The sequence below is a fragment of the Alligator mississippiensis genome, chromosome 4, assembly GCF_030867095.1.
Source record: "Alligator mississippiensis isolate rAllMis1 chromosome 4, rAllMis1, whole genome shotgun sequence".
Taxonomy (NCBI): domain Eukaryota; kingdom Metazoa; phylum Chordata; order Crocodylia; family Alligatoridae; genus Alligator; species Alligator mississippiensis.
Window position 1 is genome coordinate 44,342,535 of NC_081827.1, and position 27,201 is coordinate 44,369,735.

The 27,201-nt window shown below is 46.0% G+C and overlaps 1 protein-coding gene across 6 annotated transcripts in view; it reads left to right on the top strand.

Moving 5' to 3' along the window:
- The first annotated feature begins 256 nt into the window (after nucleotides 1–256).
- Nucleotides 257–27,201, top strand: part of CADPS2 (calcium dependent secretion activator 2) — a 630,383-nt gene continuing 603,438 nt past the window's right edge. Inside the window, exon 1 of one of the 6 annotated variants that reach the window (XM_059725932.1) lies at nucleotides 257–771. In XM_059725932.1, coding sequence (XP_059581915.1) covers nucleotides 421–771 — 351 coding nt within the window. In that variant the 5' untranslated portion in view covers nucleotides 257–420. The remainder of the gene's footprint in view (nucleotides 772–27,201) is intronic. The other 5 variants (XM_059725931.1, XM_059725930.1, XM_019491968.2 and 2 more) reach the window with 5 other exon arrangements.

Here is a 27,201-nt window from a genome sequence, read left to right on the forward strand (position 1 = left end):
CCGGAAATAACAAGCGTTTGGATTTGGCAAGATGCAGGCGCTGGATCCCTGCAGGGGGGGCTGCTGCTGCTGCACTGGGGTCAGACTGGCTGCGGCGCCGCTTCTCCCCACTCGGCCGGGCCGGGCCGGGCCGGGCCGGGCGCCGCATTAACATGCCGCTCCACGTGTTGCTCGTGGCGGGCGCTACAGGTTCCCCACCTGCGGGGCGCCGCCGGCGGGCGGAGCACGTCCCCGTCACTCCGCTCCGTGACAGGCCGGGCCCGGCTCTGATAGGAGCCGAGCGGAGCAATTCCCAAGGCAACCCAAGCTCGACCCCCTCGCAAAGCCCGCCCCGCGCCCGGCCGCCGCCGGGAGAGCCCGTGTGTAAACTCGACGTGTCCGGCCAGGCGAGCGGCGCTCGTCCTGCTCCGCGGCGGCACCATGCTGGACCCATCCTCCAGCGACGAGGAGTCGGACGAGGTGCTGGAAGAGGAGAGGCGGGACGTGCTGGTGGTGGCCGCGGGCTGCGGCGCCGGCTCGCAGCGCGTCCCGCCGGCTCCCGCCAGGGATCCCCGTGCCCGGGAGCCGGGGCGAGCGGCCAGCCCCGGCCCCGGCCCCAGCCCCAGCCCCAGCCCCTCGGTGCGGAGCGAGGGCCGGGAGGAGCAGGAGCGGCTACAGCGGGAGGAGAGGGAGAAGCGGCTCCGGCTGCAGCTCTATGTGTTCATCGCGCGGTGCATCGCCTACCCGTTCAACGCCAAGCAGCCCACGGACATGGCCCGCAGGCAGCAGAAGGTGAGCGCCCCATTGCCCTTCCCCGAGGCGCCCCCGCGCACCGCGGGTTTGCCCGGGAGCTCCTGGGCTGCCCCGCGACCGCCGCCCGCCGCGTCTGCTCGGCGCCGCCGGGGCCTCAACTAGGAACCCGCGGGGAACTTGTGCCGAGCACGTCCGAGACCTGCAGGGCCCGGCGCGGCCCTGCCCGCGGGCAGCCGGGCGTGCTTGTGCCCGCGGGTCGCCCCGCGCTGCCCCGGCAGGGGCCTCTCCGCCGCTGCAACAGGTTGCGCCCCTGCTCGCGGCGCCCGCGCCCGGCCTGGCAGCGCCGCTTACTTGGCGGGTAGTTTCGCTTCCCCTGCGGCCGGCGCCGCGGCTCAGACGCCTTCAGGTCGGTTCCGGGGCATGTTGTCAACCAGCGCCTGGGCGCGGAGCCGCGAGTCGCAAGCGAAGTCTCTTACTCCCCAGTCGGAAGTTTCCCCGAGCTCGGCAGGCTGGTGGCCAGGCAGATCGGGGTGACGTTTGCAGTTAACCCTGTGGCGAAAGACTTGCATGATCTTGCCGCCCCCAAGAGGTTATATACACCCTCCCCCAGTGCACTTGCAGCGGTAACCTTCTGGTCAGTAAACTCGGTTAAGAAAACCTGTAGAATAGGGAACCAGGGAAGGGAACTGTCGGTCCCGTGAGAGAATAGGAACAGGTTATTTTGTTGCTAAATGCAGACGGCATGTATACATTGCCTTAACAATTCAAGGAGTCGATACAGCTTGTGAGAGATGAGCATGCTTCACCTTCAGTAGGAAGCCAAAGTTGTTCCCTGTTCCCACCATACCTTGTGGGGTGATCTGTAGAGAGAGTCTCCTTACTGAGAAACGTCTGATACAGCTCTGCACTATAGTAAGATATCTTGTCATAATAGATAGTGCATGTTGTTGTACTACCTTTGTGCTTGCTCCAAGTAGGAGAGTTAAAGTTTTGAATGAAGGCCCTGTACTTACTGTTAAATCCCTCCTCTTGTTACACCCCCTCCCTCAATTATTGAAATATGAATTTTAAAATGAAATATATTTTCATTGTGTACTTGGTCTGCAAAATTCCCATCCTTTTCCAGAAGCATTTTAAATCCACATCTCTTGTTAATGACTTCTCTTGATGCTACTAGGGACGATGTTATGTTTAATTTGTGTATGAAGTACTTCTGTTATCAGTTTATGGGTGCTGATGGGGATAATGTTATGAGTGCTGTTGGGGAAGCGGGGTCTAGGTCTGGACATTTTTACACCTGTTTGAATCTTAATGTAGGTCCTTCCCCTCCCTCCACAAATAAACAGAAACCCACATCGAGACTTAAGGTGCCAATTTGAATGCAACTGCTCCAGGGAATTAGTGCCCAGTAGATTCTTTTGACAACTTAATTATTAACAGCAGCAAAATAATGTATTGCAGGAGCTATTTCTGCCTATTTAACCTATGCCAAAACTTTAACAAATTGGCACAGAAAAGGCTGTGCGCTTACCTGGAGTATACACTTACTCCAACTCAGGGTAAACAATGCTTCTTAACTCAAGAAACAGCCTGTGCTAGGCATTTGCATCATTTTAAACCTCCTTACCTTGTTACTAAAAGTAACTTCTGGTCCACTAGCAGCCATGAAATTGAACTAGACACTTCAAAGCTGTTTTAAAAAACCTTAAAATTGATGGCTCCCAGTCAATTTTCATAAATTACTTGGGTAGACAATTATGATACAAAGTAGAGAGTGGGATTGAAATGTTGCTATGCATTTGGGTGCTTATGTATCCCATATAAATGGTTAACTGATGTTTGCTGTAACTTTATATAGTAGGTAAGAAAAAAAACCAAAACTGGAGTTGTTATCCTGCTAAGTGTACACTCGTCTGATACTCAGTGAACTACGCTGTGCTAAAATTGCTCTTCTGAATCCATGTTTAGAATCCAAAAATGGACCAGTTACTTTTTTGTTAGAACTGCTATACAGTCTGCAGCCTCAATTAACTGTCTTGATGATGATGCTGATTCAAGGCAGTACCCGAGTATGTGTTGGTAATAGATTCATGTGTAAAAGAATCTTTAAAATGCAATGACATGACAAGCAATATGAAAGTATGACACTTGTGGGATTCTGTATAGACACCAAGTTGTATGTCATCCAAACTGACACCTCACTTCATATCAAATGCTACTATCTGCACTCGGCAGTTCCAAGTGAGACTTGACATTCATGTATGGTAATTGAAGTGAAAGACTTTATTTGCTTTAGGAGCTGTAGAACTAGAAGAATATTTCATATCTTTAATCGGGGCAAAAGTCTACTGCTTTTGTAAGACACATCTTCTGTATGCAAAGTCATGAAAGAAGTTAGTGAATACCAAATGTTGATAGTAAGTTAGTACTCATCTTCTTTTAATACTGTAGATTTTGGGGGGCATTCAGCAAGAATGACTTGTTTAGCAAATCATTTGAGTTAAGGGGTATATTTACAACAGATACACTGCTAACTTTTTATGCTATCCAAACTCTAAAGAAAACTCACATCCCACTTTATACTAGAGAAATCTTTAGGATTTAGGTATCCATTCTGGAATTTCAAAACACAAAACCATACAGTTTTTAATGGAAGTAGTAGCCTTTATTTTTTAGGTGTCTTCCAAGGAAGTCAGTCAAAGACCTACATGAAACAAAACCTTTTGCTTGAAATAGCCCAGATTTTTCCTCTTTCAAATTTTTAATATTTTTTAGAGTTTAAATGATAATGCAATAAAGTGTGTTCGTAAAAAGATGGAAACATTGAGGAAAATTTTGATAATTTTTTTGGATTTTCTTTCTTTTTTTACATTTATCCACTTGGAAATTTCAAGGGCTTTGGATATAAATTTATGCAAAAATTAGAATCACTAGAGGACTACAAGGTATGGTTACTGCTTTTAAATGAAAGCATTAGGTAACAAATAGGAAACCGTCTTCTCACAACCAACTGGTATGTAGGCACTGATTGGAATATACGGTACATAGGGATATTCCCTTTGTATGTTAGGTGAACGGGCAGAGTTTGCGTATGTGGTATTTGCTCTTTCTTCCTCATTTAACACTAGCTAATGAACCATTCCTGTTGTAGATAGGCCAGGGTCTAAAACTATTTAAATTGATTTTACTATATCTCTACCCCTAGGACTACCTTAGGACATGTTTCTACCAATTCTGCAGCAAGTTGTCTTAATAGCATGTTAAGCAAGCTTTAAAAGAGAAATTTACCTCAGGAATTCCCTGTTCTTGATGGGTGTTGTTCTCCCAAATACTATTAAAACATTTAGCAGATATTCTGCAATTTGGCCTCATACACTTTAACCAAAGGGTGCTTGAAACTCTAAAGGCATCTTAAAAGTAAACATCTTGCTTACAGGTAAACACCAGGACAGAAAGAATGAATAATTTTCAGTGCTTTGCCTGTGCAACTTTGAATTTGGCCTCAAAATCTATGAAGAGATCAAACCAAGTATCATTTCCAAGTTACAGATGGAGAACTCAGCACAGATGGTTTAAGTGACTTCACTAAATAAGTTTGTGATGAAGTTGCTTAATAAATCAAGATCTCCATTTTTTTTCAGCCACCAGACAGGCTCCTTCTTATTACACCAGATGCTGGAAGCTCTAGTTATTCTCCATGTGCACTTAATCCTTTATTTCTTGTGCCATATTTTATCACATCTACATGCCCCTAAATAAGACAGACCTTATTTTTGGGAAGGCAGAATTGAGGGGGAAAAAAAGATTTTTTTGCAGAAGTATAGTTGCATACAGCAGGGACAGAGCCTAATCTTCAGCTCTCTGACCCTCCCTTTCCTGCTTGGACAAAAGCTAGTTTTAAACTTTTCACAGCTGAATTGTCTGCAGCTCTTGGCTGCTGAGCCAAAAGCTGAAGCAGCAGCTGCTGCTGAAAGCTGGACTCCATGTAGGGATGTAGGATTTTGAAACGAGCTAAAGATTGGACTGCAAAATAGGAGGAGAGATCAGGAATAGCTAACAGGCAGCAAAATTGCCCAAGAAAGGATAGCTTGATTAGGGGAACATCAAGACCATGACAAAAGAGAGAGAGGGTTGTTAACACTTGTGGATTGATTAGTGGGAATCTAGTAGATCATAATGGGCTATGAAGTCAATGACTGCCTCAGTGCTGTCTGAATAGAAATACCACTGGTGTTGCCAGGCTGTTTTAAATTTTGGGTACAGCAAGAATCAAAGCATGGTATAACCATACTACTCTACTGCTGGCCTCCTCATTGATCGGTTGGATTCTGCCTCTTTCTCCATACAGCTGCTGAATGAAAGAGAAGGAAAGGAATCAGCAGCTGTCTTGCATTGTACATGCTTCTGTTCTGGGCAGGAAAAGCAGCTTCCCCATTTAAGTATGCACTTCAACTTTGGAAGGCTGATTTTTGGGGAATAGGTGTGTGTGATATGCAAGTAAATACGATATTTTATTCTCCTTATTAGAAATTGTCATTACAGGGACACATGTGGACAACCATCTTTTGGGAACTAGACTGAAATAATCTTTTGTTTACAATCAGCCAGTTAATGGTATGGGTCACATGGTATTGATCAGAAGTGGGTGATGATTTAGATTTTAATTTTGTATGTGAACATACATAATCATTCAGTTAGGGGATTAATATTGTGTTCCTAGTTGTTATACTTTCTACTTCGTGAGTGAAGAAAACTCATACAGCTAGCAGAGTGCTTACTTTCTCTTTTCAGAAGCTTGTTCTGCATTTGGGTGATATGTGAAGATGGGAATAAAGTGGTAAGATTTAATGCCAGAAAAGATTTCAAACCACAGCTCTTTTCTATATTTTAATGTGCTTTCATAATGAACTTTTACTTACAGAAGAAATCCAAGAATGGAAGGGAAGAATTAAAAAAAGAATCCTTGCTATACCAGGAATTGTTAATTAAACTATAGATTTAAGAGATGTTGATAAATATTGGGAACTTATTGACTTGGCAATTTGAAACCAAACCCAGTCAGTCTAACATCTGAATAAGACAAAGCAAACCCCCCAAAATATTTAACTGTGTATATGGTGATATTTGCATGGTTAGCTTGCAGAAAATCTTACCCTTCCCTTCCAAATGAGTACATCAAAAACATTATTTTTAAGATATTGATTAAAATGGAGCGTGGTGGAATTCTCCATTGTTTATTTTCACCAGAACCTCCTGAGCTTCCTTTCCCCTGACTGGTACTTATCTTTTACCAATAACAGCAAAGTTTATGATAAATTTTATAAGAAAAATAGCCAACTATCAGGAAAAGATAAATAAAAAGAAAGTAAAACTAGTTCAAAGAAAGTACCTTATTATCTGTTTGTTTTCTCGTTCAGGTCTGTATTGAATGAGATCTCAAAATATAAATTTTCGAGCACCCCCCCCCCTTGCAAAATATTTCCCTGATGGTTCCAAGCCTTCTGCTTTAGGTGGTCTTGGATTAACATGAATCTAACCATAAGAATACATCATAAAACTAAGAGTAAAACAATTTGATGAAGATCTAAGATGCATTTTAGAGGCAGAGGTAAATGACAAAAAATTTTCATGCTTTATCTGAAGGGGGATTACATATATTTTAATCAATGGAGGGTAAACTGTGACAAGTCTCTGCTCTTAAATCCTACTAACACTTGTACATTAGGTCTTTAAATGATTTCCTAGAAGCTTTGTTGTGATTAAGCCAAATCTTTATCCTTCCTAAGCAGCCTGATAGGGACTTGTACTGATGAGCAATACATTGTTTATTTTTCACTCGGTTCTGTGGTTCATTTAAGTTAGTATAACATAATTTGATAAGCTCACTAAGATGCAGGCTAGCATAGCTTCATATGATTTAAAAAAAACCCTATTTCCTTCTCAAATTTGTTTCTCAAGGTTTATAGACTCCCCTGCCTCTCACCCCCACTGCACTAATAAAACTAGTCACTGATGACAACATGTGTCAGCTGTGGAATGCAGCTGAAGAAATATTGAATACTTACCTGCTGGTTGAGCTAACAACAAACCATGTTCAATACCAGTTCAGAAATCTTGTTCTTTTCATTCAGCTCGGTGTCAATCATGTGGGTGGGTCATAAGTCAGACTAGTGCTGAAAAAGCAGATATATACTGAGTTGCATTACCAGGCTCACAGCAGATATTATGAAAGTGAACATGCATCATGACTTCTGAGGAGTGACTTGGCCAGAGAAAAATCTAGGATTATATTGCATGGTAAAGCACAAACACACAACCAACTCTACCAAGTTGTCTGTGTGCGCTAGGGTTGCATCCAGGAAATGCTACCCTGTGAATATATTGAGTTGGGGAGTAAACTCAAGACAGTGTCATGCCTTATAGTATACTCACTTTATGTATATAGCCTTGGCACTTAGCTCAATTTAAACAATGCTTACTAAGAAAGTAGAAATAGCCATACTGTGTCAGACCAAAGGTCTGTTTAACTTGCTATCCTAAATGTACCTTGTGTCTGAAGGAGATTGTGGTGCATGTGGATCTGGAGTGCACCAGATAGTAGTCTCTCTTCTGTCTCCTCAAGAACCACAGAACAATCACAAATCACACTCAGCTCTGCAGAAAAGGACCTAGGGATTACAGTGGCCAGGTGGCAGTGAGATGAATAAAAGCCAACAGTGTTGCCAAGAAGGCTAACATCATACTGGGCTGCGTTGTTAAGAGTGTTGCCAGGAGAGGGATTGTTCTCCTCTATTTGGCACTGTTGAGGACACATCTTGAGTACTGTGTTTGTTTTTGGGCCTCCCCACTACAGAAAGGATGTGGACAAACTGGAGAGAGTCCAGTGGAGGGCAACAAAAAATGGTGAGGGGTTGGAGCACATGACTTCTGAGGAACAACTGAGGGAACTGGGCTATTTAGTCTACGGAAGAGAAAACTGGAGGGGTGGGGCGGGATTTAATAGCAGCCTTCAACTACCTAAAGTGGGGTTTGAAAGAAGGTGGAGCTAGACTGTTCTTACTGGTGACAGATGACAGAACAAGGAGCAACAGTCTCAAGTTGCAGCACAGGAAGTTCAGATTAGATATTAGGAAGAAGTGTCTCACTAGGAGGGTAATAAAACACTGGGACAGGTTACCCAGCGAGGTGGTGGACTTTCCATCCTTGGAGGTTTTTAAGACCCAGCTAGACAAAGGCTTGGCTGGGATGATCTACTTGGGGATGGTCTTGCCTTGAGCAGTGGGTTGGACTAGACCTCCTAAGGTCACTTCCAACCCCAGTTTTCTGTGATTCTTACTGAAATTTGTTTGCACTTTTCTCTGTACCTCTTATTTTATGCATACCTCATCCATAACCCCACAAAGTTCTAAGATCTTCTGGCCGTTTTCCTTCTGGCCGTAGCCAAGCTGTTCATCTACCAGACCAGGAAGGAGATGTTAGCCAGAAGGAGCCTATCTTTCTTTCCCTTGTCTGTGTACGTGTCAGAGCAGTCTCACTAGGCAGTGTTCACAGGCTCCTCATTCGTGTTTAAGACCTCATAATGGCCCAACCCTCCATAAATGTTTCCTAACTTTTTTTTTGAGCCCACTGGCCACATCCAGTGGCAATGAGTTCCATGTGTTAATTATATTATGCAAACAAAAATCCCTTTGATTTGCTTAAAACCTGCCACCTAACTACAGAAACAGCTTGTTGCCCAGCTTTTTGCACTGTAGAGCTCCTTACCTTGTTACTCAGAGTTCCTTATGTCTCTAATAGCAACATAGAAATTAACAGGAGCTATACATTCAGGGCTGCTTTAAATTGATGGTGTCTCATCGGTTTCATGAATTACTCAGAGTACAGTTATGGTACAAAGTAGATATGGGGGTTGAAGAGTTCCTGTGCACTTAACCAAATTTATTAAGTGTATAAGCCACTTATCTGCAAATTCATTACAATACAAGCAGTAGGCAGAAATCAGGACCACTCATTTTACATTATACAGATAATATGTTTCTCCATTTATCTGCATACTGGATGCTGCTGTGTATGGCCTACTGCTTGTATTGTAATAAATTTGGTTATCTGCAAATTCATTAAGTGTATAAACCACTTAAGTGCACAGGAACTCTTTAACCCCCATATCTACTTTGTAGGGTGATTTTTAACCTCATGATGTCATGCTGGTATAGGACTGCGCGCTGTGCATTCACTCCACTGTTTCTCTGGAGTCAGTGCATGTTCTGTTCTTAACCAAAGACAGGTAGAACCAACTAGCCAGTACTGTTATGTATCTTACTTGTACATCTAAAAGTGTTTTGTTTTGCTTAACATCTGCCTTCTACATTTGAGTCATAATTATGCTTCCAGGGTCAGTTTGTTTATTTATTTATTTATTTCGAATTGGGGAAAGAACTTGTCACCTCTGTGTCTGCTAAAAAACCCTGTTCTGAATGCTGGGGAAGAGAACTGGGTTCTGCACAGGTGGCTGATCAAAGAACTGTCAGGAAGAGAATACAAGGAGCCAAGTGACTGCCACCGTCTCTGCAGGGGGTAGTGGGAGGGAACTGGATGGCTGCCTGACTTGCCCTTCTCCCTTTTTTAGGCAATTATTCCTGCCCTTTTATTTGTGTGTGTGTGTGTGTGTGTGTGTTTTATCTTGCCACTACAGACTTCCTCGTACTTGAAGAAGCACAGGTACTGTTTTCTATTCTTCCCACCCACCCACTCCCAATTTTCTTAGACAACATTTGAAAAATTTACTTAAACCAGTATGAAAAAATACTTGCTTTGCCACAACTGGAACCCCTCTTATCAAAGCCACATTTGTTCTCCTTGCAATTTAATGGAGTAAAACATTCATGTGCCTCTTGCTGTGCATTAGTATGTATTTGTGGGATTCTGTCAGCCTATGCAGAAAGCATTTGAATGTTGTTTGACTAATTTCACTTCTGTTTATTGAATAATATATTTGCTAATAGTGTTTGACCGGTTCTAGAAATCTGTGACTAATATTTGGAAAATACTAACAAATCAGCCTTTTGTTAGACCTAATTTGCCTTCTTGGTCTCCGTCTCCTCACTTTTTCATTCAAAGCTTAGTGTGAATTTGACTGAGTTGCTGTAGTGTGCATTTTCTCTATTCCCTCCCTTTTATGCTTTCCACCTCTTTTTGTTTTCATGCCTACTACTCCCCCCCCCCCGAATGTCTCCATGCACCTGTGTTTTTCTTTTCTAAGTTAACCTATTTTTTCTGTCCTCACATGTACCACACAGCTAATAGCCACTGGACTAAATGTAGGAGCTATATGTCACTGAAAAACACGACGGGACAAGTTGTTCATGGGAAATGTACCTGTCAAAACACAAATATAAAATGGGTGACACCTGGCTGGATGGCAGCACTATGGAGAAGGATCTTGGAGTATTGGTAGATCAGACTTAGTATGAGCCTGCAGCGCGATGCAGCTGCATGAAAGGAGAATGCAGTTTTAGGATATACCCGTATAGCCCTGTCCCTTTGTAGGGCTGAATTGGGGCAACTGCCTTGGGCCCTGTGTTTTGGGGGGCCTTGCAGACAGTGCTGTACAGGCCCCATGGACAGTGCCATTGGCATGTGCCAAGGGCACCACCAGTCTGCGTGCCATAGGCTTTGCACTCCGGCCACTTGCCATCCTACCTGCTCTGTGCTCCACCCACTCACCACCCCTCTTGCTCTGCACTCTGCCCACTTGCCAACACCCCCCTCCCCCCACTAGCACAGACACCTCACAGGCCGATGTGTCCTGGGCCCCGCACACCCCTAGGGTCAGCTCTGCATCCATAGAAGCATTACGTGCAAAATGTGGGAGGTGATATTGCCTCTCTTCTTGGCACTGGTTAGGCCTAAATCTAGAGTATTGTGTGCAGTTTTTAGGTTCTGTGTTTTTAAAAAGGATGTGAAGAAGTTAGAGAGGGTCCAGGGGTGGGAGACAACAATGATAAAGGGCTTGGAAGGCAGGTCACATGAGAGGTTGAAGGAGCTAGGCATATTCAGCTTATAGAGAAGGCACTTAAGAGGGGACATGGTAGCAGTCTTAAAACAGTTGAAAAGCTGTCCTAAAGAAGACGGAAAAGAACTTTTGTTTCTTCCTGGAGAGAGTAGGTCTTGAACCAGTGCCTTGGAGTTGCAGCAAAGTAAGTTTAGACTGGATGTCAGGAAAAACTTCTTCACTGTTAAACTCTGAAGCAGTGGAATAGATTGTCTAGAGAAGTTGTGGACTCTCCATCACTGGAGGTGTTCAAGTTGAGCTTGGACAGCCACTGGTCAGGGATGATGTAGACCCCAGGGGTTGGCAACCCCTGGCATGCATGCCAGAGCTTGGCACATGAGACAGTTTTGCTCAGCACATTATGGCTGGCCCAGGCTTTGGGCAACTGTTGCCAACCACAGAACCTGGGTTGGCTGCAAGCAGCTGTACTGGTGTCCAGAGCCCCAGTCTGGTTTGTTGCTGGGAGCAGCTGCACATGCACCTCGGGGAGCATGGCAGGGAAGGGGCTAGTGCTGTGCTGTCACAGCAAGGATTGGGCCACCCATGGCATGTTGACGTTTTCCAGGTTCAGGTTACGGGGTTTTTTGACACCTGACCTAGATATATTGCCAACCCCTGATCTAGATGCATCTGTGCTTATATTCTACTGTGGCTATTTCCCATGCTTCTGGGCTTCACTTTCAGCCCCAGGAAACAAGCAGTAAATTCCCTCCTCCTCTGTTGTTACATGTGTCAGGGTTTGGGTTTTCTGTGTGTTTGTTTGGGGTTTTTTTTTAATAAGCCTTCCTCCAGAGACTTTTGTTGGGTGCTGGATGCAGCCAAGTCTGAAAATTTTGACAGGGGTGTGCCACTGCTTCTGTTGGGACTGAAACTCAGAGTTTCCTGACTAATCACTATTTGGAATCAGGAAGGAATTTTACCCCAAGGTCAGATCGGTATGGACTGTGAGGGTTTTTGCCTTCCTCTGTAACAGCAGCCATGGCTATCTTCTTGGGATCTCTTGAATGTATATTAACAGCCTTTACAGCAGCAGGATGTTGGCTGACCCCCCCCCCCCCCCCCCCCCCCGCTTGCTTTCTCTTTGGCATGTTAGGGTGTTTTTTCTTCCTTGTGTCACAGCTGACTGTGTCGTTTTGTTTTGTTAAGAAGTTAGACAATGGCTAGAGACAGGCATCCAAAAAACCTGAGCCAAATTGATTCAATCTGTGCAGGTTAGTTTAACCTGGCTAGGCTAAACGACTTTAAGTGCACAGACATCCCAGACATGTAGATACATGTCTGCAATGGCTCAAGCTAGAAGCCAAGGGGTGCTAGAGCAGCTCTTCCTTCCCTTCCACAAGGGTGAGCTGAGGGGGCATGGCCAGACCCCAGCAGGATTATGGAGGGGTTCTCCCCCTCCTTGATAACAAAGCATTTATCAGCTCTGTTACCAGCATTTATCACCCCATCAGAAAGCAGCTGCTCTCATTATTTCAAGCTCTTAAAAGAAGGAGGAAGGAAGGGATGTTACCAGCTGAGCTGTTGATTAGCTCCAAAAAAGCCCTAAGCCAACACTGCTGTCTGCCATAGCACGGACTGTAGCCAGCATGTGGTCTGCTAGCTAATGCTGAGGTGTCTGTAAGGCAGAGGGGACAGTAGTTTTCTGTTTAGCATTGAGTGGTGAGGGGAAGGGGAGAGCAGGAGGAAGCCAGAAAGATGATGTTGAGCCTGCAAGTCTCTGCCAGAGCTCCAGGCAGGGAGCAGAGGGGATGGGCCTGTCCTGCTGTGGAGCAGAGAGCCCTGCCCAGCCCAGAGAGCATGTTACGATGCTGGGGGAGTCTGGTGTATCTTAAACCTGCAGGGGGGTCTGGGACAGACGTAGCATAAACCAGTTTGACTCAAATCAGTTAAGTCTGATACTACATTCAATCAGGTTCATCTCATACCATTCAATCAGGTTCATCTCATAGCCATTTTCAAACTGGTTTATGTGCACTGAAGATCTGTTCTTTTACAGGTTTAAACCAGTTTGTGATCACTTAAACCAGTTTATTTGTAATATCTGTCCCTAGTCAATGGATTTTTTTATAGGATGGTCCGGATAGGAATGATCCTGCCTCAGGCAGATGGCTTATAGATGACCCTTCCAGCCCTGCTTCTCTATAGACACCTATACACATGTATGGTGTCTGCCCTGATGCATTCTAATTAGAACAGTCCAGCAGCTTTAGCGACACGTGTATTCGGCGTCCCTGCATTTCAAAATGGCAGCAGGGGCACTTTAAATAAAGCTTATTTGACAAGCTTTGAAGTGCCCCTGCCATTATTTTGAAGTATGGGATGCTGAATACAGAAAACAGTGGGTGTTTTAATTAGTGGCACCTGAGAGCTGCTCTAATTAAAGCCCCTCCCCTGGAGCACATGAAAAGAGATGTTCTATGTAAAGTCAAAGCTTTCAGCTACTGAGAAAAGGGCATATGGTAGTGCTGTGTGTTTTACAATAAATTTTAATCTTCTTCCTACTTCTGGCTTCTGATGGTGGCAGTGGAGTGTTCATTCCCCAGGGCTCCAGCTCCTAGGCGCTCTCATCTTGGTGTCTGAAGGAAATGTGGAAGGGTCTTTGCAGTTTTCCTTTCCAGAGCCTTCTGGTTGTTATGGTGACTTCAGTTGTACTGCAGTAGCCAAAAGGAGGTCCTCATAAGGAGATATCGTGGTCTCTTTCAGTTGGGCAGAAAGAGACAGGTGTGGAATAAAGGGGTAGATCTGGGAGTCATTAACCTAGAAATAGCAATTGAGTTTTGTTTGCCCATAAGCTTACTCAGAGATAGGGTATAGAGGAAAAAGAGAGGGGGGCCAAATACAGAGCCCTGTGGGAACCTTCTGTAAATTTGGAAGGGATAAAAGAAGACTTTTTAGATAGAGGAGGAAAACAAGGGGAGGGAAGGATTTTGAGAAGAGAATTGGTGATGGTGTTGAAAACAGCTGACAAGTCAGAGGATGAAAATAAAGTGCTTGTTTTAAGATTTGACTAGGAAGAGGTTTCTTGAGACTTTGGTGAGAATGGGTTTAGACAGTGGAATGCTGGGCGGGGTGGGTAGCTATACTGGGCAGTCTAGGAGTATGAATGCTGGAACAAGATGCCATGAGGTAAGCTAGGGTGTGAATTTATAACTAATCTGCTATAACTGTCTGTGTGCAAGATCTTATCCAGTGGTGTAAGTGCTTTACTCCACTTTTTGGCTGACAGGCAAGCTACTTTGCAGTTAGTGTGGAGTAGTTTATGCACCCTCTCTCTTACCTTGTGAAAATTTTTGTCACCCATCATTTTCAGGAGAGGAGCTCCAAAAGGCAGCGGTTAACAGTAGGGCTGTGTGAAGCTGTGGTCCCTGATTCAGTTCGGAGGAGATTCGGTGGCTGAATCCTAATCAAATCAGGAGACCCTTTAATCTGTCCTAATTGATTCGGAAAGATTTGGAGATTTGGACATAGGCATAGCTTTAAATGTTTTTTTTTTTTTCTACATACCTCAAGGTACCAGGTGGCTCGTCAATGCTGTCTGTGATGCTGGGGCGGGTGGAGCATCCCACAGGAGCATGGGGGGCTGGGAGTCCCAGCGCTCTCGGCAGCAAACCCGGAAGTGGACCAGAAGCACTTCCAGTCCACTTCCAGGTCTGCTGGAGGGCCTCCCCATGTGCCCCTGGCTTGGCAACTGGTGCCTCCTGGGTCGGGGGGTTGGGGGTACCAGCCGATTGCCAAACCGGGTGGGGGGGAAAAGCGTAGAAAAAACATTTAAAGCTGTGTCTGTGGCCAAATCGCTGATTCTCCGAATCGGCATCGAATCTTAGGATTCGGCAGAATCGAATCGGGGACAGTGATCCGAATCAATTAATTGAATCACTTTCCCTGATTCGGGCTGAATCCGAATCTAATATGGCCCATTTTGCACATCCCTAGTTAATATCGTGTTCAGCAAACTTCGACTTGGAGAGGGAAGTGGGATTCAGGGCAAGTGCACCTCAGGCATGCTTGTATTGTGAAATGATAGAGCAAGAGGACAAAGGAAGCATAAGGCAGAGGATGAAAATGTTCAAGGGATATTGGGAGGTGATATTAGAGGTCAGAGGGCAAAGAAGAAACTAATGGGGGAGAGTAGAAAAGGCACTTCTACTTCTGTAGGAGAGGAAACGGAGGAGAGAGTTGTGGGAGAAAGGAGGAGAGGCAAGTTGAAGGGTGGAGAAAGGTCAAATCATATTTTCTTCTTAAGTTTTTTTTTAATTTCTTATTTATAAGGAATTGGTGAGACCCTGTATGGAGAAAGAAGTAGAGGCTGAAGGAAAGAATTTGAGGAAGGAGTCAAAAGAGATGAATGTGTAGCTGAACTTGGTGATATGCAGTTTGACTTCCTTGGAGAAGCAGAATTTTTTTTTTAGGTAAGATGGCAAAACTGAAGGAGGAGAGAATAAGTTTGGGGTAGATGAAGCTTGTCTGATCAGGATCTCTTGCCAAAGATACTTAATTTGAGATCTGAAGGGGAGGGAGCATATATCCATGGCTTGGATACTAGTTTCAGGGAGAATTGACAACTGTGATGGACTAGAAGCTGTGGAAAGTCTTGGTGATGGGGCATGATGGTAGTGTGGCTGAATGGTAAAGCTGAAAAAAAACTAGTTGATGGCAGGACAAAACTTGGTAGCAGACACAGTAGTCCTTGATGAAGACCAAATTAACTGAAGTGATTGATTGATTGAGAGTTGCATCAAGGCTGCAAATTGAACAAAGGTGAAGAAAGATTCAGCTTAAGATATTAGTTGTTTTACCTTTGTGGAAGGTAAATTCACTGGAGATGGGGTATGGAAAACTGAACAGGAAGAAGCCTTCCTTTCCCACACCCCAATGGTGCTGAATATGTTTAAAAGGATGTGGCTATTTTAACTGCTCATGAGATAGCTGTGTGGCTTTGTGTGATTCGTTTAAAATATAAATGAACATCTCTAGGCACAGTGTGCCAAACATTTATCTAACTAGCTGTTGCTCAGAAGAGTCCCTAGCTTGTGTCTAGTGTGTCCTGTATTCTTTCATTAATTTCTGAATTACGTATTCAGAGGCTTCATAGCAGGGTACCGGAGGCTGTTTCTCAGACAAAAATGCCCTAAGAATGTCTTGCTTTTGCAACTGTTTAGCATATAAAATATGCATTAAGTGTTAAAATATTAATGTTGGCCATTTCCCTTTATTCCAGACTCCTTATGGATGGAGTGTGGCAAGGAAAAGGTTTTTGTTTTGTTTTTTTTTAAGTCATATAGGGTGGATCTGGAATGGAGTGCTATTTTGCTAGTCTGACCGAGATTAAGCATTTCCTTCTTCTCTTTCCCTCCTCCCCCCCATTTCCTGAGAGAGGGGCAACTTTTACTTGCTCATAAATTGAATTATGGAAGTTGTTAAGACTGAGGAAGTCCTTGGCAGTCAGTTTAATATGACCTCAGGCCAGACCCTGCAGTGCTAATGGGGCCAAATTCTCCCTGAAACCAGTGACAGTTTGCGCTGGATACAGCCCCAGTCTGTAAGGATCTAGAAAATATTAGCCTCCAAGGCTGAAGTTTTTGATTCATCCAGTTGCATTGTGGCATCTCCACTTTATGGTATCAGTTCTACCAACCCCAGTACCTAAATTCATGAATCATGTACTACAAATAAATGTCTTTTAAAATAGTGACAATTTAAAAACAGTGGATTTCTAATTCTCCTTTTTTTCCATGTTAGGTTTCTGAGGTTAGATGTGCCCTACCTCTGAGTGTCCCTCAAGACTGGTGTAAAAAAATAAGCTCTGCCTACTAGAGACCTGAAAATGCAGTGATGAGGGTGCCTTCTGTCACCAGCGACAGAGAATGTTGGAGGGTTCTTTTCAAGCAGTCTTACAGCCATGTTCAGTGTTTGAGAGCACTATTTTTTTTAAAGCTCTGATTGTTGCCTTTTTCTCTTCTGCCCCCTCCCCATCCTCACTGCCTTGCGGGAGGGTTTCCTGTGCATCGAAGACATGTTAATTGCAAAGGAAGCCAGGAGACTTAGGTTCTATGCTGGATCTGCTAATGGCCTGTAATATGAATTGGGTAAATTTAGGGGCAGACCCCAAAAGGTATGCAGTTTGGTGCCTAAACTTCCATACCGTCAGTGGGATTTTAGGCACAAGAATCGCTCAGATTTTCTTTTTAAATTGGTGGTTAATGTACTACATTTTGGATGGTTCAGGTCCTCAGCTTATACACATAAGTGTCACCGAACTTCTGTATGCAATAGCAACACAGGATTTGTGTAACTGTTGGTAGAAATAGAAGTCCAGGCTGGTGCTGGTTTCAGAAGATCACCAATATACGGTGAGATCAATTTTATTTGACAAAAGCCACACGTGGCAAATTCCTTCATTGTGCGACAAAGCCACATCTATTACAAATGTACTTTATTACATAAAACAACACTTAATGGGAAGCCATTGTACACACTGTAATATTGGAGAAAGAATGAAACAGCAGAGGGCATATCTCCCAGAAACCATAATACACTCTGAGTACTGTATTTTGTTAACCCATTGCAGCAATTGTTGGTGCACAGATTAAGGCAGTTAGCTGCATTAGTCTGAAGTCAGAGGAAGGCAGGGTACAGCTGCATCTTTAGTTAGTCTATCAGGTGTACCTTTGCAATGGCCTTCCAATGTGTAGATAGCCACTTCCACATTTAGGTGTGGCAGTGATCAGAACCTGGTTTAAACCTGTAACATAACAGACCTTTCAGTGCACATAAACCAGTTTCAAAATGGCCAAAACTGGTTTAAGATAAACCTGGTTGAATCAGGTATCAGACTTCATTAACTGATTGAACTCAAATCGGTTTATGCAACGTCTGTCCTGGACCCCTTCCTGGTTTAAGTTAAACCAGAGCCCTCTGGCATCCCAGCATGATCTCTGGGCTGGGCTGTGCTCTCAGCTCCAGAGCAGGGCTGGCCCCATCCCTCTGCTGTCTAGCCTGAGCAGGGACAGGAAGCGGTGAGACACCGGCTGGCTTGGTCCCGTTAAGGCAAAGTGGGAAGGGAGAGGGTTAATTCTTCCTTCCTTCCCGTCTTCCTGCACCATGGCTAGGGTCTGCCTGTCTGCTGGGGAGCAGAGAGGAGGGGACTTCGGTGGTGACCCTGGGGCTGGCAGACCCTGGCTGCAGGGCAGAAGAGATGGAGAGAGGAATTAACTCTTCTCCCTGCCCCCTTCACCTTAATGGGGCCATGCTGGGATGGTGTCTGGCCATGTCCCTGTCTCTGGAGCAGCGAGAAGATGGGGAAGGGACATCAGTACCCTCTAAATACCAAAGTGCCCAGGAGGGGGTTTTATCCCCCCCCCCCCGGGGGCTCCCTTCCCTGTCCTACCAGCAGGAAGCACAGCCCTTCTGGCATTGACCCATTAAAGCTAAGGGGGCACGGAGGGTGTTAATTCCTGCCCCCCCAGGGGATTGTGGGGAGGGGGGCTCTGTTCTGTGCTGGGGGGGATTCCTCCCCCTCCTTCTCCTCCCCCCAGGGCAGGGAGGGGGGCTCTGTGGTGCTGGAGGGGGGACTCCTCCCCCTCCCCCTGCCACTATGGGGTGGGGAGGTGGGCTTTATGAGGCTGCCTGGCCCTGGAGGGGGACTCTTTCCCCTGTTCCTCCCCTGCTGCTGAGGGGTGGTGAAGGGGGCTGTTTGCAAGGCTGCCTGGCCCCAGAGGGGGACTCTTCCCCCCACTTCTTCCCACCTGTGGGGTGGGGAAGGGGGCTCTGTTCAGTTCTGAGGATACTCTTTCCCCCTCTTCCTCCTCATCCTGCTGCTGCCCACAGGGTGGGGAGGGGGGACTCTGTACAGCGCTGCCTGGCCCGGGCCATCCGGGGCATGGAGAGCAGCTGAAACAGCCGCAGGGTGCGGCCCTGTCCCCAGACCTGTCCTGGCCTTGCTCAGCCTCACACTGGGGCCAGGCCAGGCCATGGGGCTGGGGCCATCCCCAGCAGTTGCAGCTCAGTGGCGGGGACATGGAGCCCTGTCAGCAAGTGCAGCATGACCTGGCCTGGTGTGCGAGGCAGGCAGCTGGCTGGGCAGTGGGCTACCTGGGCCGGCTTGGAGGCACTGGGGCGGCTTGTGGGTCCACAGCGAGCCCCCATGATTGCTGGCTGCTGGGCTGTGAGCCTGCCCGCACTTCCAAGCCAGCCCAGTTAGCTTGCTGGCTAGCCAGCTGCCTGCCAGGCTGCGCTCACTGGTGAGGCTCAGCATGCCCGTCACTGAGCTACAGCTGTTGGGGGTGGCCCTGCCCCTATGCCAAGGCAGCCCCAGTGTGTGGCTATTTTGGCTGGGGCTGAGGGAGGCTGAGCCAGGCCGCAGGGGTGGGGTCTCCCCCAGGGGCTGTGGTGCAGTTACAGCCATGCCCCAGCTGGCCAGGCTGGGCTGCACAGAGCCCCACCCCTTCCTGCCCTGTGGCAGTAGGGAGAAGAGGAAGAGGGGGAAGATCATCCCCCAGCATGGAACAGAGTCCCCATCCCTGCCCTGGAGGGTTAGGGAAGAGTCCCCCTCTGGGGCCAGGCAGCCTCGCAGAGCCCCTTTCTGCACCCCATGTGGGGGATGAGGGGGGAAGTGGAAGGAGAAGACCCCCCTCCCCCCCCACCGCCCCAATCACTGAACAGAGCCCTCCTTCCTGCCCTGCAGTGGTGGGGGAGAGGGAGGAGCGGGAAGAGTTCACCTCTGGAGCCGGGCAGCGCTGTGTGCTGGGATTGCTTCCAGCTGTCAGGAGCTGCTGGGGCAGACAGAGCTCTCCCCTCCTCTTCCTTCTTCCCTGCCACAGTGGTCTGGCCATGCTACCTCTTCCCCCACCTTCCAAACCCTGTAGGCCAAGGTTGGGGTTTAGACCCCTCCTCAGTCTTACTCAGGCCTTCTGGGGCCTGGCCACACCCCTCACCCCTCCGCCACCCCTCAGCTCAGCTTCCCTGTGGAAGGGAAGGGAGGGCTGCTCTAGCGCCTCTGGGCTTTTGGCCTGACCAATGCAGGCATGTGCCTGCATTTCTAGAATGAAAAGGGAATGTCTATCCACTTGCAAACCGGTTAAGATGGAATCAATTCAGGCTTGGGCTTTTTGAATGTCTGTCCCTAGCCCAAAGGCCAAAATCTGGTAAATGTATGAGGATAATCTGATGAGGTCACTGTGATCTGAAAAAGACTGACTTCAGCTAAAGATAATGCCTGTAGTCTTGGAAAGAGACTGTGTTGGCTGACACATTTTAAGTGCTACTGGCCATTTAGGGAGTCAAGATATAATTAAAGCATATACTTCTTTACTTAATTGAAATGTAACTGTCGCAAAGACTTCTACTTTACTAGCTCACAAGAAGCTAATTTATATGTAGTTACAATATAAAAAACTGCATCTGTTTAATGAACAGCGGAAGCACCAAAGGTCACTTAGCCACCCATTCATGCTGAATGTGGGGTTAGTTGTGCAGCTAGGTGCCTATTGCTTCTTAGAGACGAGGAACCATCAACTAAGATCTCTCATTTTTCTAAATAAAAGGTTGTGTATAAGGAATGCAATGCATGCTATTCAGGTGGTAGTAGGCTCTATGAGCAGTTTCAAGCGGCTCCTATTGGTACTAAAAATGCCCCCTACCGGGCATTGTGATTCACTGTTAGAAGCACCATGTATAAAATATAGTCTTGACTCAATCTATTTCTGTATCTGTGGACATATATGTTTGGGTACATATTTACCCAAATCCAGGACAACTCTGAATTTAGGATGACCCCCAAATAATTAGTTTCTATATATGGGGAATTTATACCTCTGTGCTTTTACATTTATGCCTCCCAGTGCTGCAGTGGGGCAAGCAGTGGCAGGGGAACAGGTGGTGGCAGGGTAAGCACTGGGGGAGTCAAGTGGCTTGCCCCTGCTTTCTGATTCCTCTGGCGTCTAACCCCGCCACCTGCCTCCCGCAGCCTCTGTTCCCCCTCTCCGCTACTTAACATGTTTGGGGGGTAAAGCCCCTTGTCTTGGATTCAAGTAAAAGCCAGTGACCTGGAGGGTGGGGGTCAGGTGGCTGGAGCAGCTCGCCCCCACCTGGGGTCAGATCTACAGCTGCTACCCTCCCCCTGCTGGCTGCCTACTTCCCTGCCTCACACCTTACCATCACTTACCCTCTGGCTTCAGCATGGCTCTGGCCTTGCTCCAGCCCAGGGCACAGAGCATGTGGTTGCTCTACCTCAGCCTGGCCATACAGCAGCTGTTTAATGGGGGTAAAAACTTCTTGGATTCAAGTTAATATGGTACTTTTCTATTACTACAGTTGCAGTGCATGTCCATAGAATTAGTTATACAGCATAAAGGTAGTTTCATTCTAATGGTCAAATTTTGCTCTTGAATTTTTTACCACTTGAGTGTACTGAAAACATGTGAAACAGTTAAGCAGAATCTGTCAATCTGATTAGCAGTGCAAGAGTCTCAGTCAGACCTGAAGGACCTACAGCTCAAGGGAAAAACCCTAGGTTTGGGTCTTTTCATGCTAATGGTGTGTGTGTATAAGATCAGTTGTTTTTCATGAAGCAGCCCATGCTTACTCTCTCTGAAGATTTGTTTTCCAGTTTCTTGAAAAATGGAGTTAATTTTTTTGGTATCTCTATAATGGCTAAACCTTTACTCATCCACAGGTAACAAGGTGTTAACTTTTTTTCAAATGTTTACTTCTACACTCCTTTCACTTAGAAACACCTTAATTTGTAAACTTTAAATCTGCCACGGACTTGATTCTCAATTATTTTGACATGTTTGACAAAATTTAGATGAGGAATAATGAAGCTGTAATTGCTTGAAATCACCTAGCAGGTACTATGTAATTTCCTATTACATTTTGAAGCATCTACTCAGGGGAGGTGAGGGGTAGGGAGTTCCAGGTATATCAAAATATTCATGAGTGTATTGCTAGAGCTCCCCACATTGAAAAAAGCGCAGGTGCATTTGTTTAAGTAATTAGGCATTCAAACAAATACATGGATATATGAATGCCTCTCTAGATAGGCATTACATTTAATTCTCACATTTCAACCTGTGATCATTGCAATAAGGCAGGTGCAGTGCTGTCAAGGGGAGGGGAGGGAGACAGGCCAGTTTGTATGCATGCAGTGGTAACAGCAGCAATTTTATTTTTCAAGCTATTAGAATGGTAAGGTTTTTGCAGCACTACTCTTTTTGAAGAGATGCTAGGTTTTTTGTCCCCGCTTCCTCTTGTAAAGTGAAGCTTGGCCATGCTGGAAGATGACTGATCTGAAACCAAAATCCACGTCTCATCCACCGCGTGTTACCTCATGTACCAGACCCCTTCTGGGGTTCAGACAATGGTTTAATTCATCTTTTGATTCTTTGTCAGGGATGCCAGAAAAGCTACCACCTTGTTTGTCTCAACATTGTAATGTTGAATATATCAATTTGGGGATGGTGACAATTTCAGCCAATTTATCATTGTTGTATTAGGGTCCTCTTGTGCCAGGTGCTGTACAGATCCACAGAATAAGGTGTTTGTCACTCACGTTTTTAAAGTGTTCCTTTAACTGTGCCAAGCTAAGGTGAGTGAGTAAATGTCCACTATGTATTCATTTGAATAACAGATTTAAATGCAGAGTGCATATCAGTGTAACCAGACAAAATGAAGACATTTCCTACTAGATTATACCCTCTTTAAGACTGGTTCTGTCTTGGCCCCAAATTACTGGCCATGATCCATTTAGTGTTACTAATTTGCCACAAACTTTGGTAGCTTACTATTGTTGAATTGTCAGTCAGCTTCTAGAAACAGTTATTTGCTGTAAGTCTGTGCCTGAATTTAGGTCCAGTCTTGGGGCCACACGTTATCTATCCACTTGTCTAATGTCTCAGCTATTTCAGTGGGAGTTTTGGGAGTAAGGACTGCACAGTTTGGGCCCTTTAATTTTCGTGTTTACAGCTCAACATCTATTTGCAATATAGAGATTGTTGTAAGGGAATAAAAATACTTTCCATTACTAATATTTTCTGTTTTGCAATTCATGGACTTGATCCTAGAGTACTAACCGAGAATCCCCCCCACCCTCTGAATTCACTAGACCAAATCTGCTGTTTTCATAGTGCACTGAATAATTATTGCTCTAACTCTGTTGTTATTTTGACTTGGATACTTGTGTTTTATTATACTCTATAATAATTTTTATACCTTGGTGGTGAAATCTTGCTTTGGGGTGAAACTTAGTGTATGAATTCTCAGCAGGAAAGACTATTTATTTTCCAATTTCAATTTAAATTTGTAGCTTTTTTTCCAGGAGTGGAACAAAATTATGAACCTAGGACATCTGCTTTTCTATTAAATTATCTTTCTACAATTTAAGGTAATTTTTGTTGGGTGGGTAAATGTTCCTTCTGACTTCAGTGACAACTGGAGGGTGAGTAGCACATTGAGGACTGGGCTGTTATATTTTGGTACATTAATGTGGAGCTTAGCTTTTTGCACCAAGCTTTTTTTTTTTTTTTTTTTTTTTTAAGGCTTATCAAATATTGTTGACACTTGCTTTTATAGCAAAATTGCTCTTTAAGTCATTGTTGAGGACACCAGATTAACTACTGTTGCCAATATATAAGCATAAACCTTCACAATTCTTTGTAATTGGTTAGTGATATGTAGATAGATATCCTAGATGGAAATATGAAATGGTGGAGTCCACTGTAATGTAGACTGTCAGTGATGCACATCCATTCCAATACATAATGCCACAGATCTTGAAAATGCATGGAACTGAATACTGATACAGGCAGAAATAACTAGAAACCCTGCAACCCATGAAAAACTACAGTGATGAAACTAGAACTAGAAATTAACTTGTTTTGACAACTGACTCAAGCCTCTCCTACAGCACTCATGCATTTTTAAAGCTGGTGCATCAGGAAATGTTTACATGCTTTGCAGCAGCTTACCTGTTCAGTGTAATTAAGAGAAGTATAAATTATGGTAATCTGTTACCAGAGCTTGTCACGGATTGCTTCTGTTCTAAGCAAGGCCAAATTATTCTTTGTACTTGGTTCAGAGTTAAATCTATTAACATGCTAAGACAATTTTAAAATGTGTGGCGAGTTACTTGGCTCAGGAGACTTCCATTGGCTTTAATGGGAGTCACAGAGCTCAAACTTGAGAGCAGAGATTGTAGGCTAAATTAGGGACACTTTCTTCTGAAGCTTTTCTGAACAAGTGATTGCTTTTAAGCCCATGTTTGGGGAAGTTTGTCATGAGTGAATTAAACTGTGGCTCTACTCTGAAACGTGACTGTAAACAGGCCATTGTGGGGCTCCGTGTTTGTCACTCGGTGATTTGTATATCAAGCTAGATCAGTTTAAAAAAAAATAGTAAGACTGTCTTGTTATTTTGGCAAGCCATGTCAGTAAGAGTCTTTCCTAATCACATAGCAACAGAAATGCTATGGGTCAAATTCCATAGTTTTACCTGTGCAGCAGCTCTATTGTTGGGGTCATCAAAGCTACAATTTTAAATTTCACTTGGCTCTGACTTGAGGCAGTTATTAAACTTGTTTAATGTGAAGCACATGAGCGGTCACACTGAAATCTAGTACTACTTCCCTTATTATTATTGTGCTTAGGAGCCCTAGTTATGGATCAGCAATGGGATTGCTTATATTTAGGGGTGCACCATTAAAGATTTTCTTGGCTGATATTGACAGCCAGTTATTGACCAACCATATTGGCTGATGCTGATCTGATAGCGATTTACAGCTTGCTGTTGATTTGAGAGGAGCTTGGAGAGCAGTGTCTGGTTGGTAGGTCGGGGGGGGGGGGGGAGGCAGATCAAGGCCCCCACAGTGAGGGAGGGAGTGGGGCAGGGGCAGGTGCTGCTCATCCAGGGTGGTGAATGTGGCTCCAGGAGCAGGGCGGAGCCATGAGTGGTGTCATAACCCAGTGATTTTGGTGCCTCGGCACTATGGAATTTTCTTGTCACATGAAAGCCTCTTGCACAGCGAGGGTTTTTGCTGCATAAAGAACCCGCGTACAGGAGAGAGTTCCTGCCAATTTGCAGCTGTCTTTGCAGGATGCATTTTCCCTTTGCAACACAGAAATGCACGGTGCAAAGAGTTCCCGCTATTCAAATGCAAATTTGTGTCCCGCTATTGGCTAGTGCTAAATTATTCACACGTGGCGGCCGGTAATTGGCTTGCTAGCTGTTTAAAAATCCGCGTGACTTCCGCCCAAGTCGGAGAACTTTGAGCATGCTGCAGAGTGCCTCTAAAGAGATCTGACTTGCGGCTAGCTGGTTGATAGACTGATCACCTATTGATCCTTCTTCCCGTCGCCGAATGCAATCCCAGACGTACCCTTTTCCTGCCAGCTTGAGTTACGGACGGATTTGCTGGCTTTGGCCTCGCCAGCTGGAGCAACTCACATTGTTGTTCAGACGACCGAACCGTTTCCGTTGCAGCCACCCGTGACGTAAGTAAAGTTTTTACCACCATTAAACCTTGTCAGCCTCTCTGTTCACTAGCCCGCCCTGACGAACGAGCAGTTTCTAAATCACCTCGAGTCGGCTCAGCCCGGCCGAGACAAGTGGCTCATCCAGGAGGGTGCAGGGGGTGGGAAGGGGCAGTGCGGGGGGCTGGGATGGCTCCTTGCTGCTGTGCGCACTCCTAGGGGAGACATTGAGGGCATGTGCCCCCCTGGATTTGTGCATGGAGTGAAGGCGGGCTGTTCTCTGTGGAGTCGGGGCCAGGGGATGTTGGCCTGTTCCTTGCAGGGTGGAGCAGGCAGTGGCAGCACTGGGGGAGGGGACTACGGAGAATTTTGTGGTGGCTGTAGCTCACTCCGTAGCCCCCTCCCAGTGTCACCGCCACCCACCCTGAGCACAGCCCCAGCCCAGCCCCGCTGTGAGAAGAGGTGGGTGCAGCCCCTGGCCCTAAGCCTGCCGTGGGCAGCCTGCCCTCGCCCTGTGAACAAATCTGGGTGGAGGACATGCCCCCCCAGGGTTGTGTGCAGCAGTGGGGAGCCACCCCTCTCTCTAGTCCCCTGTCCTCTCTGGACAAGCCGCCTGCAGCTCCACATCGCTCCCAGGGTCACATTTACTGCCCTGGCTGGGCAGTGCCTGCCCCTGTCCCACTCCCTCCCTCACTTTGGGGGCCTTGATCTGCCCCCCTCCCCGCCCGCCTCAGACTTAGTGGCTGGACGCTGCTCTCCAAGCTGACCAGCTGCATTCCTGGCTGTATGCATTCATGCAGCATTTGTTGGTGACATTGGCTACATGGGCCAAAAAACCCTGCTTGCTGATTAATGTTAATTGTCCTTTTATCGTTGCTGATCAGATATGCCACAGATGTATCGATGCATCTCTTTTTATGTCCACTTAGTCAGGGCTAGATCCTGAGAGGGGTGCAGTGGCCTTTTCCGTTTGATGCTGTGGGAGCAGCAGTTGGGGATATAAGCCCCCAAAGCAAGTAAGAAATCCTTCCTCCCTTCGCCTCCATGCTCAGCAGTGCGTTCCCTCCCCTTCAGCCCCCTTTTTCCTGCCCACTGCTGATGCTGGCTGCTTTGGCGGAGGTGTGGCTTGTGACCTGGTTCCACCTGGGCTTAGCTGGGGACAGCAGCAGTGATGGCAGCTGGTGAGTTTCTCTTCCCTGTCTAATCCTGTTGGTGTTCCTTGCTAGCTTGGGAGTGTCATTACCCAATGATTTTTAGTGCCTCGGCACAGTGGAATTTTCCTGCCACATTGGAACTTCTTTGCACGGTGGAATTTTCTGCTGCAGAGAGAGAACCCCGGTGCAAAAAAGTTCCTGCCATTTGTATGTAAATTTGCACCTCATTATTGGCTGATTCTAAATTATTCCTACTTAATGACTAGTAATTGGCTCGCTAGCCGTATAAAAAATCTGCGCGACTTCCGCCCAAGTCGGAGAACTTTGAGCATGCTGCAGAGTGACTTTAAAGAATTCCTGACTCGTGGCAGAGCGAATCAGTAGCCTGATCAACTACCAATTTTTCCTCCCCGTTGCCAAGCGCTTATCCCCGACGTACCCTTTCCCTGCATGCCCGGTTCGTCTGTGGACTCAATGGCTCAGTTTCTTGCCAGTTGAAGCAACTCATTGCAACTACGCAAGCAGCCTTTACAGCCTGCGTCGCGGCCACCAGCGACGTAAGTAAAAACTATTTTTGCAACCAATACGCTGTCTCGCCTCTCCATCCACCAGCCCGCTTGACGTTTGCTTAATTAACCAGTGTTTCCCTTGGTCGGCTCTACCCGGCCGAGACAGGGAGCAGAGCCAAGGAGGGGAAACCTGTCTGCCACTGTCTGCTGATGAGCATGGCTCCCTGTGCAGTCCAGCTGGAGTCAGGAAGGAATGGCTGTGGAGTCTTTCCTTACCCTTAGGTCAGCTGGGG